General features: G+C 36.5%; 1 protein-coding gene across 1 annotated transcript; it reads right to left on the bottom strand.

Moving 5' to 3' along the window:
* Nucleotides 1-14,351: 14,351 nt before the first annotated feature.
* On the bottom strand, nucleotides 14,352-16,008 carry LOC116112339 (F-box/kelch-repeat protein At1g64840-like). The gene is made up of 2 exons (XM_031398488.1): nucleotides 15,009-16,008; nucleotides 14,352-14,473 (listed from the first exon to the last, which is right to left on the bottom strand). Exons 1-2 carry the CDS (start codon nucleotides 16,006-16,008, stop codon nucleotides 14,352-14,354), a joined length of 1,122 nt encoding a protein of 373 aa, XP_031254348.1.
* Nucleotides 16,009-19,574: the final 3,566 nt, after the last annotated feature.

The raw sequence follows: 19,574 nt of genomic DNA, 5'->3' as shown, positions 1-19,574 counted from the left end.
TTTCTCTCATCCGTGAACATAGACAGATATGCCGAACCACTAAATATTTATTTATTTGTATGGTGTAATCTTATTTTGATGTTGTTCATCTCGAATGTATGTTTTTTCTGCTCGATCTCCTAACACGAATAACCATAATTATAAACACAGCCCTTTTTAAAGCTCGGGAACTCCTTAACCGAAGAGAATATGGACAACAAATTTCTCCCACAACAACATTCTAAATTCCATTTGTGTACTCAATATTACGTCTCCTCAAAATGTTGCATCTTTCAACTTCGCATAGTTGAATTCTGGTCGTTTTCTGTCTGCAAAATAAAATCATCTTGTCCAAGATCTACGACTCAAACAATCTTTTGAGTATATGTATTGATTTACTGAAATTTCTAAAGTACACATACTAATGATCTTCTTTGAACTCCATGAGCTTGTGCCATTTTTGCCAGAATTTGGTGTTATGGTGCATATCCATATCCATTCTGAGAAATTAAGTTGTCTTTTAACAAAAACCTGAAACATCAAACCCCCAAGATTTCCTATGCTTCCTTCTTTAACCATCATAGCATCAAGCTTGGGATGTTTTCCTCGCTATCATCTCCGCTGCTCTTCTCTTGTTTCCCATTACTTCAAATGAGTTGAAACACAGAAAAATTACTTGATAATTGACTGATTTCATTTCATTTCAACACCTATAGAAATTGAACAACACACAGAAAGGTGGAAATGGAATGGAAACGACCAGAAAAGAGAAAGTTTACTTCAACCAACTGGAGGAGGCCAGAAAAGGTTCAAATAGCTTGGAAAACAGAGTTTCCCAACTACATGACTTTGCAGTTACAAATCCAAGTATATTTCCGGGGTAATGGGTAATCGACCTAACCTGCATAGTACACAACCCGCGACCTCCTTCATCGAAAACGAATATGCACAACGACTTTTACCCACAAACAACACTCTTATCTTCCATCTCTGATCCATCCACAACTGGAACCCATTTTTGGTTCTCCTCATTAAGCTTAAAAATTGCGATATTATACTCATCATAATCATCCTCGCCGTCCTGGAACTGAACAATAAAAAACAAATCAATATTCAGCCCGATCAAGTATAGCATCGCACATTCGTAATACGACTGCACCTTTCCTGCAACTCGAGTAACAACCCAAAGATTTAGGATCCACAGTTACTGTATGGCCCATTGTAAGCACTGCATAAAACGGTGATCATATATAATACCTCAACAAAGAACTCGGGAAATTTAAGTTCAATGTCGATTTTACTCCATTTCTTGTCTAAATTTCTCCAGATTCCAAGTTCTTTCCAAACTACCGCTCGCCATAACAGTAAACTCATCCTCATTCTCATCAAGAGAGGAAAAAATATCACTTTTGAAAGCAATTCAACAGTTGGTTTAAGTTCGTATGACTTCGTTATTTCAGTACACCGATAATCCAATAGATTTAATGACTTGGTAACCAATCGGACAAGTTTTGATATTCTGAACCAGTAATAGGATCAATGATTCGGACTCTACCTGGGCTCGGCTCTTGGACTTTGACAACCACACCCTCACACCACCCCACCCCCCCCCCGGTTTGTGGAGTTTCTTCGTCGTGGGTTTGGAGGTTTTGTTGAGGGGCCGATGGCGTAAACAGTGGAGACCATGAAGTCAAAGATGTCTTTTTCATCTAGGTTTGGACCTTTGAGGAATCGGTGGTGGTTAAATAGAGTGTGGGAATGGGTATTGTTCTGAAGGAAGAGCAATTGTGGCGCGAAATGAACGACAAACGGCGCGAAAACGGAGATATCGATTCGTGTAGGGAGAAGTTTACGATGAGAAGAGGAGGTCTTCAGGAATGTGTGCTCCAATCGGTTCGACTCTGGCCATGACAAAGAAGAAGCAGGAGGAGACGAAGACTGAAGGCAAGATAATATTAAACTATCAACTCTTGAGTTTGTAACAAGTATTCAATTTCTAAAATTGCAAGCAAAGAATTTCGGAAACAGAGCACCTTGAGACACATTTTCAATTGAAATCGAAACGAACAAAGAAATACTTACATTAACCAAGCTGGTGGAGGATAGAAAACGCTTAAATAGCCTGGAAATTTCGAGAGGCGCCTGACTAAACCATTCTTTATGTCAAAAATCCAGGTACCTTGTCCCGTATACCATCATCTGTATCACTTGCATAATTAACAGAACCCTTTTAACGCTCGCAACTCCTTAACTGAAACAGAATAGGACAACAAATTTCTCCACAGACCATTCTATCTTCCGATCCTAATCCTCCTTCACCCGAAACCACTTTCATCTCTCCTTAATAAGCTTAAATACCTCATCATATTAAGCATCGATCACAGGCAACTTTATTTTCTATCTATGAACTGAACCTTTGAATTTTACATTGACAAACTTCACTGGCATTCATTATTTACATGATGTACGTACGAAGTATTATAAGGATGAAGTTGGGAGAGAGCTTCCAGAACTCCTGTAATTCAACTTTAGGTCCCAAGACTACCATACAGAAAGAAAAGAAACAAATGAAATTCATATTAAGCCTGAATAAAGTGCAAATGGAGAAATAACGTAAATATTGAACACCATGTTCAATCATATAATTCAACTTAATGATTCAGCGTCGCTCAGCATTGAAAACCCCCCATTATCATGCAAAACTGTCTCGTTACACAATTCAGCTGTCACCACACTCGCGACCCATGCATGGATGCATACACGCATCACGCATTTTCTCTTCGGACGGAGACAAAATTCAGATAAAATTCTCTACAGATCACCGTTTACTTTATAGAGAGTACTAATCATGTACTCTTTACCGAGTTTAATAAAAAAAATTATGCAGCAGCCGAAAATTTCAACAAAACTAGGTCATGTTGTGGGATATTCCCACTAATGAAGTCACGGAGAAGAAACAATAACGCTCACCCATGGACAGCAGTCGGGACAATGCCCACTTACAGTATTTAAAGATAACCAGCCCAGCAGAATGCAGGTTCACCCTTGCCATCTTTTTAGTTAACAATCCACATTTTCCTCTGGGTTTTATAAACTGATCAACACATATTCCTCTACATATTATATATTTTCGTCGTCAAAGGCTGAGGGCGTGAAGAGTAGACTCGGTGAGGACGAAGTGGTCTTCATTGTCTCTTGGAACTATTATTAGGTGAATGATCCAAAGTCTATATGGGTTTGACTCTTGGAACTTGACCAGCCACATAAAGAGTATCTTCGTCTTGGGTATCGTTAAGGGGCTCGATAGAGCAAACAGTGCACTCCATGAAGTCAAAAGAGCTCATTTTCGTAGGTTTTGGCCTCTAAGGAAGTCGGTGGTTACAAAGTGTGGGAATGAATTGTAATTGTTGGCGAGCAAGAGGATCTGGAGCAAAATGAGTGACAAACAGCTTTATGATTACGGAATTTAGGAAGTTATAAAGAAATTAGTTTATGATACAATCCAGCTGGATGGAAAATTATGAATCATCCTTCATGTAGAAGCTAGCATGCATTGAATATCAATCATTATTTTTTTTTAGCTGGTTTTTCCACCAAACAAAATTTTTGTAGTTTGTTTATGATACAATCCAGCTGGTTTTTCCACCAAACAACAGCTAAGAACAACTGCATTGAGTTTGTCAAAGAACTAATAAAGTATATGCTGATAGAAGAATTGGCTATTAGAAATGATGATGGGGATACCACTTTTTTACTTGCTGTTGGAAATGGAAGCATGGAAATTGTGAGCACAATGTTTGAGAAGAATAGAGGGTTACCAAATATACGTGGATGTTCCGATGATTTACCAATTCACCGAGCAGCCAAGTTGGGTCATAAAGAGATGGTAGAGTTCCTTTATATGAGAATTGGAAATTACTTAAATGACGAGGATTACATCAAATTGATTAACAATCTGATAAGAAGTGGTTTATATGGTAAGCATGCATTATGCCTTATATTTGAGCAAATTAATTTTAAGGATATCACTAGGGAAACCTTTTTATTTTTTATTTTTTTACATTTATTCTATCATAAACCCCTATAATTATTTTTCATTTCAGTATAAAACAAAAATGAACAAGGTAATTGTATATATTTAATCTATATAATTATTATTGTATCAATTTAATTATTTGAATCTTCTTTGAATTGAATTTATTTCAAGGTTGAATCTAAGTTATCTATCAATTTAATTGTTGTGTAACCAGGCTTAGTGCGGTATTATTTATACATAAGGCCAGAGTTAGTCAACTATCGTCAGAAATCCAATGGGGAGACAGTATTGCATATTTTGGCTCGAGCACCTAAATTTGCCTATCAAAAGCAGCACGGAATTTTTAAGAGAATGTACAAAGATTAGTCTCTCTGCTTTTTACAACCTTAAAGCATGTCTTGATTAGTCATATTGCTTAATTTCTTGGCTTGTACATTCTATATTTACATTCCAATTTGACACTATGATTATTATTTTTTTCAGTTAAATGATTTTTCAACATCAACTGTTGCACTTCTTATTTTACATTCTTAATTTACTAAAAATCATTTTATAAGTTTTCACTTTCATTCTTTCTAATCCTTACAAGATATGTCTTTCTTCAAATTGAAAGATATCTGAAGCCTCAATTTGACTGTAAGATAATTAAATTGTTTTGGCTCACCAAACTCGTAGGTTCAGATATGCAGATGAAGATCTCCTTTATGTGTCGCCCAGAAAGTTGTTGTTTGGATTCTCATCACTTTTCTTGTCAATAGTAGCATTGATGGTAGCATCTTGTGCAGCTATGTTCTTTGTCTTCAAAGATGGAGGGATGTTGATTCCTGTTCTTGTTAGCATGATTGCTTCCTTGCCTTTCATTGTGTCCACGATGCAACAGTGCCGACTCCTTTATGATGTAGTGCGCTCCAACTTTGAAAATAGGTTTTCTTTGCAGGACGGTAAGCTCTCTCTTTTCAACGCTGACGACGAAGAGAAATCATGGAACCTTAAAAAGTGAGAACTTTCCTGAGCAATGATGGAACTTTCTATATTATAGGTTCTTTTGAGAATGCTGGTACTCTATATTATAGATTCTGTAGTTATTAATTTATTGTAGGTTCTTTTATTATTGCTTGTACTTATATGTTTATGACTTATTATAGGTTCTTTTATTATTGCTTGTACTTTATATTTATTGGTTTTTTCATTGTTGAAGAAATATGTGCTCTATAAGATTGAAAATTCATCTTTTAGTTATGTATATGAGGGTATTTGAGGTTTTTCGGTAATTTTAACAGAGTTTAATAATGTATATATAGTGTAAGTGACAATTAGATTCGAATGTTTAAATAAGTGATATTACAAACTCAATCATTATCATATAGTGACAGTTTCATCCAAAAGATTAGTGCCAGTAGTCTAATCCATTCAATAGAAGGGTAAAGTTGGAAATAACATGAAAATTAATAAGATATAAAAACAAAAGAGTTTATCTTTGTGTCACATAATAGCACAACTACTCATGGGTAACAAATGGATAAAGTACACAAATTATTATTTTTAACTACTATATCATCATTAAATAATTTTATAATAAAACTTTATTTCCTTGATTTAAACACTTATTATTATAATTTTAGTGGAAAGAAATAATTTTTCTTTCATGAAAAACATTTTTTTAGATTTTGTATATTTATGAAAAATTTACTTGAGAATTGACTGATTTCATTTCATTTCAACACCTATAGGAGACTAAGCAACACATAGATTTTGTATAAATCGAATGGAAACGAGTAGAAAAAACAAACGTTTACTTCAACCAAGATGGAGGCGGCCAGAAAAGTTTCAAATAGCCTGGAAAAACGGAGAGTTCCCCAACTACATGATTTTTGCAGTCACAAATCCAAGTACCTTGTCCGGGGTAATTGGCAATCGAGCTAAAATCTTCATAGTACACACAACCCGCGACCTCCTTAATCGGAAACGAATATGCACTACTACTTTCACCCATAAACAACACTCCATCTTCCAACTCTAATCCATCCACAACGTTAAGCTTAAAAAGCGCGATATTACACTCATCATCATCACCGTCGTCATAATCATCATCGTTGTCCTAGAACTGAACAATAAAAAACAAATCATTATTCAGCCCCATCAAGTATAGCATCCAATATTCCCAATCCAATTGTAGCTCTTCTGCAACTCGAGTAACAACCAAAGATTTAGGATCCACAGTTACAATACGGCCCATGGTGAGCACTGCATAAAACTTGTGATCATAATAAATAATATCCACAACTGAGAACTTGGGAAATTTAAGTTCCATGTCGATTATACTCCATTTCTTGTCTAAATTTCTCCAGATTCCTAGTTCTTTCATATCATTATCTCTCGCCATAACAGCAAACTCATCATCATTCTCATCAAGAGAAGATGAAAATATCAATTTTACAATAATATGCTCTGCATCAGTTGATTCAAGTTGGTATGATTTAGTTATTTCAGTAACCCGATAATCCAACAAATTTAAAAATTTTGGTAAGTGATCGGACAAGTCTTTACATTCTGAACCAGAAACTGGATCAATGATTCGGACTCTACCTGGGTTTGGCTCTTGGACTCTGACCACCCACGTTTGAAGAGTTTCTTCTTCGTTGGTATGGGAGGTTTTGTTGAGGGGCTCGATGGCGTAAACAGTTGAGACGGTGAAGTCAAAGAGGTCTTCTTCATTTGGGTATGGGCCTTTGAGGAAGTCGGTGGTGGCTAGAATAGAGTGTGGGAATGGGTATTGTTCTGAAGGAAGAGGAATTGTGGCGCGAAATGAACGACAGAGGGCGCGCAAACGGAGGATATCGATTCGTGTAGGGAGAAGTTTTACGATGGAGAAGAGGATTCTTTAGGAAGTGTGCTCCAATCGGGTTCGATTCTGGCCATGGCAAAGAAGAAGCAGGAGGAAGACGAAGACTGAAGGCAAGATAAATGTTCAGCTTTTTCTTGAATCTTGATGGAGGAAGACGAAGACTGAAGGCAAGATAAATGTTCAGCTTTTCTTGAATCTTGATAGAGGAAGACGAAGACTGAAGACAAGATAAATGTTTAGCTTTTCTTGAACCTTGATGGAGGAAGACGAAGACTGAAGGCAAGATAAATGTTCAGCTTTTCTTGAATCTTGATGGGATGGGGTTTTAAGTTTTAAGAAACTCTTGCAAATTTGTCACTAAGGGGTTTTAAGAAGATTTTTTTCTTTTTTGAAAACTTAGTGTGTACAAAGTTCTATAAATAATACTAGATGATTGAGTGAAAGTTTATTTTTAATTTAAAATTAGTCAATCATCTATTGTCATGTCATGTTGTATAAGAAATATTGTATAAAAATGAACAAAATAAAAGATGATTTGTATAAGAAATATTGTATAAAAATGAATAAAATAAAAGATGATATTAAGCCTGAAAAAGTTACAAAGATACATATAGAGATGATAATGAAAAACAAAGAAGTACACCATGTCAAAAAATGTTAAACTATCTGACTTAATCAGCTCTTGAGGTTTGTAACAAGTATTCAATTTCTAAAATCTGCAGCCAAAGAATTTCGGAAACAGAGCAACTTGAGACACACAAAATTTATCAAGATACATTTTCAATTGAAATCGAAACAAGTAGAACGAAGAAATACTTACATTAACCAAGCTCGTGGGGGACAGAAAACGCTTAAATAGCTTGGAAATTTTGAGAGTCGCCTGACCCCACTATTCTTTAAGTCAGAAATCCAAGTACCTTGTCCCGGATTGTTGGGATATTTGTGGCTTGCTTTCAGTGTTCTAGGTACTGGGTTGAGCGTGGTTAAAAACTAAGATTGTTTCCGCTTTGTTTTCTGTATTGAGTTTATGGTATTGTGTACTCTTGTATATCATGTTCATGAAATTATAGTGGATTTCTCTCATCCGTGAACATAGACAGATTATGCCGAACCACATAAATATTTATTTATTTGTATGGTGTAATCTTATTTTGATGTTGTTCATCTCGAATGTATGTTTTTTGCTGCTCGATCTCCTAACACGAATAACCATAATTAATAAACACAGCCCTTTTTAAAGCTCGGGAACTCCTTAACCGAAGAGAATATGGACAACAAATTTCTCCCACAAACAACATTCTAAATTCCATTTGTGTACTCAATATTACTGTCTCCTCAAAATGTTGCATCTTTCAACTTCTGCATAGTTGAATTCTGGTGCGTTTTCTGTCTGCAAAATAAAATCATCTTGTCCAAGATCTTACGACTCAAACAATCTTTTGAGTATATGATATATGATTTACTGAAATTTCTAAAGTACACATACATAATGATCTTTCTTTGAACTCCATGAGCTTGTGCCAATTTTTGCCAAGAATTTGGTGTTATGGTGCATATCCATATCCATTCTGAGAAAATTAAGTTGTCTTTTAACAAAAACCTGAAACATCAAACCCCCAAGATTTTCCTATGCTTCCTTCTTTAACCATCATAGCATCAAGCTTGGGATGTTTCCTCGCTATCATCTCCGCTGCCTCTTCTCTGTTTCTCCATTACTTCAAATGAGTTGAAACACAGAAAAATATACTTGATAATTGACTGATTTCATTTCATTTCAACACCTATAGAAGATTGAACAACACAGAGAAGGTGGAAATGGAATGGAAACGACCAGAAAAGAGAAATGTTTACTTCAACCAAGCTGGAGGAGGCCAGAAAAGGTTCAAATAGCTTGGAAAAACAGAGAGTTTCCCAACTACATGATCTTTGCAGTTACAAATCCAAGTATATTTTCCGGGGTAATGGGTAATCGACCTAAAACCTGCATAGTACACAACCCGCGACCTCCTTCATCGAAAACGAATATGCACAACGACTTTTACCCACAAACAACACTCTTATCTTCCATCTCTGATCCATCCACAACTGGAACCCATTTTTGGTTCTCCTCATTAAGCTTAAAAATTGCGATATTATACTCATCATAATCATCCTCGCCGTCCTGGAACTGAACAATAAAAAACAAATCAATATTCAGCCCGATCAAGTATAGCATCGCACATTCGTAATACGACTGCACCTTTCCTGCAACTCGAGTAACAACCAAAGATTTAGGATCCACAGTTACTGTATGGCCCATTGTAAGCACTGCATAAAACTTGTGATCATTATAAATAATATCCTCAACAAAGAACTCGGGAAATTTAAGTTCAATGTCGATTTTACTCCATTTCTTGTCTAAATTTCTCCAGATTCCAAGTTCTTTTCCATAACTACCGCTCGCCATAACAGTAAACTCATCCTCATTCTCATCAAGAGATGAAGAAAATATCACTTTTGAAAGCAATTCAACAGTTGGTTTAAGTTCGTATGACTTCGTTATTTCAGTAACCCGATAATCCAATAGATTTAATGACTTTGGTAACCAATCGGACAAGTTTTGATATTCTGAACCAGTAATAGGATCAATGATTCGGACTCTACCTGGGCTCGGCTCTTGGACTTTGACACACCACACCCTCACACCACCCCACCCACCCCCCCGGTTTGTGGAGTTTCTTCGTCGTGGGTTTGGGAGGTTTTGTTGAGGGGCTCGATGGCGTAAACAGTGGAGACCATGAAGTCAAAGATGTCTTTTTCATCTAGGTTTGGACCTTTGAGGAAGTCGGTGGTGGTTAGAATAGAGTGTGGGAATGGGTATTGTTCTGAAGGAAGAGCAATTGTGGCGCGAAATGAACGACAAACGGCGCGAAAACGGAGGATATCGATTCGTGTAGGGAGAAGTTTTACGATGGAGAAGAGGAGGTCTTCAGGAAGTGTGCTCCAATCGGGTTCGACTCTGGCCATGACAAAGAAGAAGCAGGAGGAAGACGAAGACTGAAGGCAAGATAAATATTAAACTATCAACTCTTGAGATTTGTAACAAGTATTCAATTTCTAAAATATGCAAGCAAAGAATTTCGGAAACAGAGCACCTTGAGACACATTTTCAATTGAAATCGAAACGAACAAAGAAATACTTACATTAACCAAGCTGGTGGAGGATAGAAAACGCTTAAATAGCCTGGAAATTTCGAGAGGCGCCTGACTAAACCATTCTTTATGTCAAAAATCCAGGTACCTTGTCCCGTATACCATCATCTGTATCACTTGCATAATTAACAGAACCCTTTTAACGCTCGGCAACTCCTTAACTGAAACAGAATATGGACAACAAATTTCTCCCACAGACAACATTCTATCTTCCGATCCTAATCCATCCTTCACCCGAAACCACTTTCATCTCTCCTTAATAAGCTTAAATACCTCATCATATTAAGCATCGATCACAGGCAACTTTATTTTCTATCTATTGAACTGAACTCTTTGAATTTTGACTATTGACAAAAACTTGCACTGGCATTCATTATTTAACATGATGTACGTACGAAGTAAATTATAAGGATGAAGTTGGGAGAGAGCTTCCAGAACTCCTGTAATTCAACTTTAAGGTCCCAAGACTACCATACAGAAAGAAAAGAAACAAATGAAAGTTCATATTAAGCCTGAATAAAGTGCAAATGGAGAAGATAACGTAAAATATTGAACACCATGTTCAATCAATATATTATCAACTTAATGATTCAGCGTCGCTCAGCATTGAAAAACCCCCCATTATCATGCAAAACTGTCTCGTTACACAATTCAGCTGTCACCACACTCGCGACCCATGCATGGATGCATACACGCATCAGCCATTTTCTCTTCGGACGGAGACAAAATTCAGATAAAATTACTCTACAGATCAGCCGTTTACTTTATAGAGAGTACTAATCATGTACTCTTTACCGAGTTTAATAAAAGAAAAATTATGCAGCAGCCGAAAAGTTCAAACAAAACTAGGTCATGTTGTGGGATATTCCCACTAATGAAGTCACGGAGAAGAAACAGATAAACGCTCACCCATGGACAGCAGTCGGGACAATGCCCACTTACAGTTATTTAAAGATAACCAGCCCAGCAGGAATGCAGGTTCACCCTTGCCATCTTTTTAAGTTAACAATCCAAACATTTTCCTCTGGGTTTTATAAACTGATCAACACATATTCCTCTACATATTATATATTTTCGTCGTCAAAGGGCTGGAGGGCGTGAAGAGTAGACTCGGTGAGGACGAAGTGGTCTTCATTGTCTCTTGGAACTATTATTAGGTGAATGATCCAAAGTCTATATGGGTTTGACTCTTGGAACTTGACCAGCCACAATAAAGGAGTATCTTCGTCTTGGGTATCGTTAAGGGGCTCGATAGAGCAAACAGTGCACTCCATGAAGTCAAAAGAGCTCATTTTCGTAGGTTTTGGGCCTCTAAGGAAGTCGGTGGTTACAATAAGTGTGGGAATGAGAATTGTAATTGTTGCGGAGCAAGAGGAATCATGGAGCAAAATGAGTGACAAACAGCTTTATGATTACGGAATTTAGGAAGTTATAAAGAAGATTAGTTTATGATACAATCCAGCTGGTTAGAAAATTATGAATCATCCTTCATGTAGAAGCCAGCATGCATCAGACAATATTTTCTTGTAGTTTAGTTTATGATACAATCCAGCTGGTTTTTCCACCAAAACAAAATTTTGCTTTGTTGTTTATGCATTGAAGTATCAATCATTAATTTTTTTTTAGCTTTAACGTGAATGCCCACATTTGAGAATATCTAATATATTCTTCTCTCTCGAACAGACAGGAAACGCTATCAACTAATTAAGCACCGCCAACATATTCTTAAGGTTGAGTAAATCATTATTTAAAGTGATGCATGTACTGAGAACTCGGGATATTGAAGTCCCATGTCGATTATACTCCATTACTTGTCTAAATTTCTCCAGATTCCTAGTTCTTTCATACCATTATCTCCCGCGATAACAGCAAACTCATCATCATTCTCATCAAGAGACGATGAAAATATCAATTTCACAACAATAAGCTGTTCATCAGTTGATACAAGTTGGTATGACTTAGTTATTTCAGTAACCCGATAATCTAACAAATTTAAAGGCTTTGGTAAGTGATCGGACAAGTCTTTCCATTCTGAACCAAAAATTGGATCAATGATTCGGACTCTACCTGGGTTTCGCTCCTGGACTCTGACCACCCACGTTTGAGGAGTTTCTTCTTCGTGGGTATGGGAGGTCTTGTTGAGGGGCTCGATGGCGTGAACAGTTCAGACGGTGAAGTCAAAGTGGTCTTCTTCATCTGGGTATGGGCCTTTCAGGAAGTCGGTGGTGGCTAGAATAGAGTGTGGGAATGGGTATTGTTCTGAAGGAAGAGGAATTGTGGCGCGAAATGAACGGCAGACGGCGCTCAAACGGAGGATATCGATTCGTGCTGGGAGAAGTTTTACGATGGAGAAGAGGAGCTTTAGAAACTCTACTCCTATCGGGTTTGATTCCTGCCATTGGAAAGGAAGAACTGGAGAAAGAAGAAGAGTAAACCGAAGAGAAAGTAAGGTTTTGCTGAAATAGTATCTGTAATGGGGTGTCTTTGCAAGAACTACAAACATGCCATATGGTCCGTTAATTTAGAAAATTTAGGGGTACTACAGATTTGCCCCATTTTTTAGATCGTTTTTTATAAGTGAGTTAACGACTTTTTCCCACCCGAATGATGGTGTAATGACACTTTCCCACACTTACACTTTTAAAATACCGATTTACTACCCAAACATTAGATTCCGTTAACAGTTTCAGTTAAAAATAGTGATATTCATTGTAAAGACCAAAACACCCCCACCAAGGATCAACCCCTAATCGTCGGCCACCACAATTCAAAGTTTCATGCGCCTCAACCCAAATTCCGACCAATTCTAGCACCAAAAAACGACCCCGTCACCACCATTCAACTCATCAATGTCCCCCCACCAAAACCCCTCTCACCCCTCACACACAATCACTCCTCAATCGCCGGTGCCACTTGGAGAGAGGCAATTCATCGAGCAATTGGTGTGCGTCGATGAAAGAGTATAAAATGGCCATCCTCAGCAATAAGCCATAAACCCAACACAATCATTCCTTAAACATTCAATAAGCCCAAATAGCCGCAAAGTAACATCAAATCAGAGCCTATTTCAGAGGAAATTAAAAACCCAGTCACGATTATAAAGGCGAGTTTGGCTAGCAATCAACAAGCTAACAGATGACGAGGTTTGGAGGGTTTTGTAGTGTGGAGTTCATTGGTTCGAATGGTGGTGTTGGATTGGATTTTGGCCGCCATCAGCCACTGGAATTTTGTTTAGAACATGAAATCCTAACAAGGCAATGGCTGGGAGGAGAGGCTTGGAAACGTTGGGGGTTTTGGTCTATGGAGGAAGGGGAAGCTAGTGGAGGGGTGAAGGAAAGTTAACAATGTCAGATTCCGACCAAAATAGTTCGAAGAATGGGACGCGTGCATGAGGACTCCAATGGTGGAAGATGGATTTTGATGAAGGAGGCACGAGGAACAAAATGGTGGTGGCAAGGAGTCGCAAAAATGCCGAAATTCGCTAGTGACGCAAAAAAGGCAATCGCGATTAGATGAGGGGAGATGAAGAAGAAGATGATCAATCAATTGACATTGGCTGTTTTGCCCTTACTTATAAGACATTTTTGACCATTCCACCCTTCTTTATAATGAAATTTACAAACAGAATTGAGTTTTGGATAGTAAAGTGGTATTTTAAAAGTCTAAGGGTGAGAAAGTGTCATTACGTCATTATTCGGATGGGAAAAAGTCATTAACTCTTTTTTTAACCTTTTATTTTTACTTTTTAGCGCCCACCTAATTCATCTTGAGTTCTCCACCCACTACTTTAAAATTTATTTTTTGTTTTGACAAATTTAACCTTATTAATTTAAATTACTAGAAATAATATTATATTTTTTAAAAATACTCATACTACATTTTATATTTTTCTTTTAAATTTTAATATTGAATCTTACATAAACCCTGACTCTAATTTTTTGTAATTATTGAAACCATTTGTTTTATTTCAAATATTTGTTTGTACGAAAAATATAACTAGATGAATTTGAATCTAAAGAAGAAAAAATAAGTTGAAATTAGGAAATCGGCTACAAAAAAAAAAAAAAAAAGGTGCTAAGAAAAATTCAAATTAATTTTGACTTATGAAAAACATAAAAACCTGAACTCCATGAGCCTGTGCCAAGAAATTGGTGTTATGCACCGTATCCATATCCATTCTGAGCAAAATTTTCTTTGATTTAAGTCCTTACAAATGCATATTAAGTTGTCTCTTAACAAAAAATACATAAAACTAACAACCAATTGTTGCTAACTGAGTAGAAGATGATGGTCAAGCATTCATTTCACCATTCCATGATATCCTTCTTTAACCATCACAACATCAAGCTTGGGATGTTTCCTCACAATCATCTCTGCTGCCTCTTCTCTTTTTCTCCCCAGCAATGGCAGTAAGCTCTTGCCTGTTTTTGAAGTTAACAACCATATATATAAACATACACACAAAATTCAGACCCCAAAATCTCTACAGATAAAAATTACACGAACACAAAATTTTACTAATCAAATGTCTCCACATTAGAGAATATCTCATATACTCTTCTCTTTCGGGCAAAGAAGAAAATCTATAGATAAATCAAGCACTATTGGCAAATTATCATACATATTAAGCTCTTGACATTTGCAACAAATATTCATATTTCTAAAAAATACAAGCGGAGAAAATCAGAAACAGAACACGAGTTGGAACACAAAAAAATTTACTTGATAATTGACTGATTTCATTTCATTTCAACACCTATAGAAGACTGAGCAACACACAGAAAGTGGAAATGGAATGGAAACGACTAGAAAAGAGAAATCTTTACTTCAACCAAGCTGGAGGAGGCCAGAAAAGGTTCAAATAGCTTGGAAAAACTGAGAGTTCCCCAACTACATGATCTTTGCAGTCGCAAATCCAAGTATATTGTCCGGGGTAATGGGCAATCGACCTAAAACCTGCATAGTACACACAACCCGCGACTTCCTTAATCGAAAACGAACATGCACAACTACTTTGTCCCACAAACAACACTCTATCTTCCAACTCTAATCCATCCACAACTGGAACCCATTTTAGTTTCTCTTCATTAAGCTTAAAAAGCATGATAATATACTCATCACGATTATCGCCGAACTCCCGGAACTGAACAATCAAAAACAAATCATTATACAGCTCGATCAAGTATAGCTCCGAATATATCGAAACGAACTGTGGCTCTTCTGCAACTCGAGTAACAACCAAAGATTTAGAATCCACAGTTACAGTACGGCCGTTGGAGAGCACAGCATAGAACTTGCGATTATGATAAATAACATCCTCAAAGAACTCAAGAAATCTAAGTTCCATGTCGATTTCACTCCATTTCTTGTCTACATTTCTCCAGATTCCCAGTTCCTCACTACCACGACAGCTCGCCATAACAGCAAACTCATCATCATTCTCATCAAGAAACGAAGAAAATATCAATTTTGTAACAATAAGCTTTCCACCAGTTGATACAGGTATGTATGATTTAGTTATTTCAGTAACCCGATAATCCAACAAATTTAAAGACTTTGGTAACTGATCGGTCAAGTCTTTACATTTGGAACCAGAAATTGGATCAATGATTACGACTCTACCTGGGTTTGGTTCTTGGACTCGGACCACCCACGTTTGGGGAGTTTCTTCACCCTGGATATTGGAGACTTTATTGAGGGGTTCGACGGCGTAAACAGTGGACACCATGAGAGTAAAGACGTCATTTTCTTTAGGGTTTGGGCCTTTGAGGAAGTCTTTGGAGGTTAGAATAGAGTGTGGGAATGGGTATTGTATTGGAGGATGAGGAATTGTGGCGCGAAATGAGCGACAAACGGCGCGCCAACGGAGGATATCGATTCGTGTAGGGAGAAGTTTTACAATGGAGAAGAGGAGTTCTTCAGGAAGTGTGCTCCAATCGGGTCCGATTCTTGCCATGGCAAAGAAGAAGCAGGACGAAGACCGAAGGAAAGATAAATGTTTAGCTTTTCTTGAATCTTGATGGAGGAAGATGAAGACTGAAGGCAAGATAAATGTTTTAACTTTTCTTGAATCTTGATGGGATGGGGTTTAAGTTTTGAGAAACTCCGGGGTGTCTTTAAAAATTTGCAAACTTGTCACTCATACGTAATTGCTCAGAACTAAGGCGTTTTAAGAAGATTTTTTCTTTTTTGAAAACTTAGAATGTACAAACTTTTTTATACAAGTCAATGTGTTATAAATTTAATAATAAAGATAGGGTGATAAATCCTTCTCACTAACTTTCTCTCATAAACATGACGTAGTAGCTTGCAATTGGTTAGTGGAATCCATTATTGGATAAACAGGACTAATTACGAGCAACTATATTGTTTTTGTGAGAAAAAGTTAGTGAGAAAGATTTGTACGTAATATTACTCTAAATTGAATCTAACGATTAACGAATACATGCAAAAAATCAACTTTAGTACTCAAAAAATAAAGGTGAATAGAAAAATGTTACATGTACAAAAAGTCTTTGTACAAAATGATGTGGCAGTTATCACACTACTAGTTTGTAAAAAGAAAAAGAAGATTGATATGAAACTAGTGGTATAGGAGCTGTCACATCATTTTGTACAAAGACTCTTTGTAGTATTTCTCAGGTAAATAACATGTCAACTAATAAATAGTGAGTTTGTATACATTAGTTTTAGTTTGTATTCCAATGGAGGAAGAGGAATTGTGGAGCCAAATGAGCAACAAACAGCTCGTAAGCGAAGGATATCAATTCTTGTGGAGAGAAGTTCTATGATGGAGAAAATGAGGTCTTCAAGAAGTATACTCCAATCGCAGTCCATTACTTCAAGGACAAGGTTGGCTTAACTTTTGAGAAAGTCATGGTACACGTATGTAATTGTTGAAACCTAACGGATGTTAAGATAAATTATCCAATTTTCGGAAACTTTTTCTTTCCATGTAAATGACTAAAGAGTAGAATTAATTTCCATGAAATTAATATATACAATAATTGTATGCAAACAAGTATGATACATAAATCATGGCGTTCATTCACCATTTCAAGCTTCTGAAGTTAAATACCATATAACATATACACATTAGCCATTCTCTCTTCCAAAGGATGCAGAATACAGGTAAGAATTACAAAAACACAAAAATTTTACATTCTTGTGAAAGTACTAATCATGCATTCTTTTTAGCTCTTTGGTGAATGTCCATATTTGAGAATATCTAATATACTCTTCTTTTTGATCTTGAGGTAGAGGAGAAACTCTAGATGCATTAAGCTTCACACGGAGTTGCGCGAGAACTTCCATAACTTCTGAAATAAAACTTCAAGGTCTGCAGATCCTATCATAGTAACAAAAAAGAACAAAATAAAAGATGATATTAAGCTTGAAAAAGTTACCAAGATGCATATAGAGATGATAATGAAAAACAAAGAACACCATGTTAAAAAAATTAAACTATCGGACTTAGTCAGCTCTTGAGATTTGTAACAAGTATTCAATTTCTAAAATCTGCAAGCAAAGAATTTTGGAAACAGAGCACCTTGAGACACAGGAAATTTATCAAGATACATTTTCAATTGAAATCGAAACAAGTAGAAGGAAGAAAAACTTACATTAACCAAGCTGGTGGAGGCCAGAAAACGCTTAAATAGCCTGGAAATTTCGGGAGGCGCCTGACTGCACCATTCTTTAAGTCAGAAATCCACGTACCTTGCACCGGATAACCATCATCTGTATCACCGGCATAATTAACACAGCCCTCTTTAAAGCTCGGGAACTCCTTAACCGATACAGAATATGGACAACAAATTTCTCCCACAAACAACATTCTATCTTCCAATCCTAATCCATCCTTCACCCGAAACCACTTTCGTCTCTCTTTAAAAAGCTTAAATACCTCAACAAATTAACCCTCACAAATGTGAATTTCAGATCACATATCAGTGTTATGCACCACATCCATTTCGCAACACAATTTACTTTGATTCAAGAGTTAACCCTCACATCAGGCATTCTCTCTTCCAAATGATGTAGTATTTAGACCAAAAAGTTTATAGATAAGAATTACAAAAATAAAAATTTAGCTTTCTTGTTTATGCGTTGAAAGTACTAATCATGCATTCTTTTTTGCATTTAAGTGAATGTCTCCGTATTTGAGAATATCTAATATGCTCTTTTCTTCGGGTAGAGAAGAACTCTATAGATATATCAAGCATCACAAGCAATTTTATTATCTATCTATAGAACTTAACTCTTGATGCATTAACATTCATAATTTAACATATTGTAATTCTTGTAAATTATAAGGATGAAGTTGGGAGAGAGCTTCCAGAACTCCAGTAATTCAACTTTAAGGTCCACAGACTCCAATGTACAAAAACAAAAGAACCAAATGAAAGATCATATTGAGCATGAATAAAGCATCGGGATGCAAATGGAGAAGATAATGTAAAATAACGAACACCATGTTCAATCAATATATTATCAACTTAATGAGCTCTTGAAAATATTAACCAATATTCATATTTCTAAAATCTGCAAGTGGAAAAAATCAGAAACAGAGGACATCAAAACATACAAAATTTACTTGAAAATTGATTAATTTCATTTCTTTTCGGAAGCTGTGAAGATAGAGCCACGCAAAGAAAGTGGTAGTGAAGATACATTTTCAATTGAAATTTAAACAACTAGAACAAAGAAACACTTTAACCAAATCTGAGAGATGCCAAGATACACCATCTTTGAAGTCCCAAATCCAAGTAACCATCATCATCATATGAGGTATCGGCTACATAATAAACGCAACCTCCTTTACATCTTCACAATTCTTTAACCAAAACTACTACTTTCACCCACAAACAACACTTTATCTTCCTATACTTATAATCAATACCAATGTCCTCCTTGAACCCACTCCCCTTTTTCTTCATTAAGCTTAAAAACCTCGACATAATACTTATAATCAATAACAATGTCCTCCTTGAGCTGTTTAATTAGAAACAAATCATTAATTGATCCTACCAAGTATAGCATTGAAAGTTCCGAACACAACTGTAGCTCTGCAATTTGGGTGACAACCAAAGTTTTAGAATCCACAGTCACAGTACGCCCCTTGGAAGACAAAGCATAAAACTTGTGATTATGATAAATAATGAGCGACAAACGGCGTGCAAACGGAGGATATCGATTCGTGCTGGGAGAAGTTTAACGATGGAGAAGAGGAGGTCTTCAGAAATTCTGCTACAGTCGGTTCGAGTCTCGCCATTGCAAAGGAAGAAGTGGAGAAAGAAGAAGAGTAAAACGAAGAGAAGCTTAAGGTTTGCTGAAATAGTATCTCATAATTATGGAATCAAAATTTCACACACCACTTACAGTCAAATTCATAATTATGGAATCAAAATTTTAATCCATTAATAACAATGTCAGCCGCCATTGGCTCTTGCTTGTGATTTAAAAGTTACAAGAAAATAATCATGTAGCATCGAGTTGTACACCGATGCCAGTTAATCTCAC

Source organism: Pistacia vera, unplaced genomic scaffold (assembly GCF_008641045.1).
Source record: "Pistacia vera cultivar Batoury unplaced genomic scaffold, PisVer_v2 Contig660, whole genome shotgun sequence".
NCBI lineage: Eukaryota > Viridiplantae > Streptophyta > Magnoliopsida > Sapindales > Anacardiaceae > Pistacia > Pistacia vera.
Note: the sequence above shows the minus strand (reverse complement) of the source record. Positions and strands in the feature narration are given on the sequence as shown.

Coding starts and splice junctions, on each gene's coding strand:
- LOC116112339 (XM_031398488.1), bottom strand. CDS start 16,008: ATGGCAAGAATCGGACCCGATTGGAGCACACTTCCTGAAGAACTCCTC. Junction 14,474..15,008: donor GGGTTGTGTGTACTATGCAG/GTTTTAGGTCGA, acceptor CTTCAAAAACAG/GCAAGAGCTTACTGCCATTG.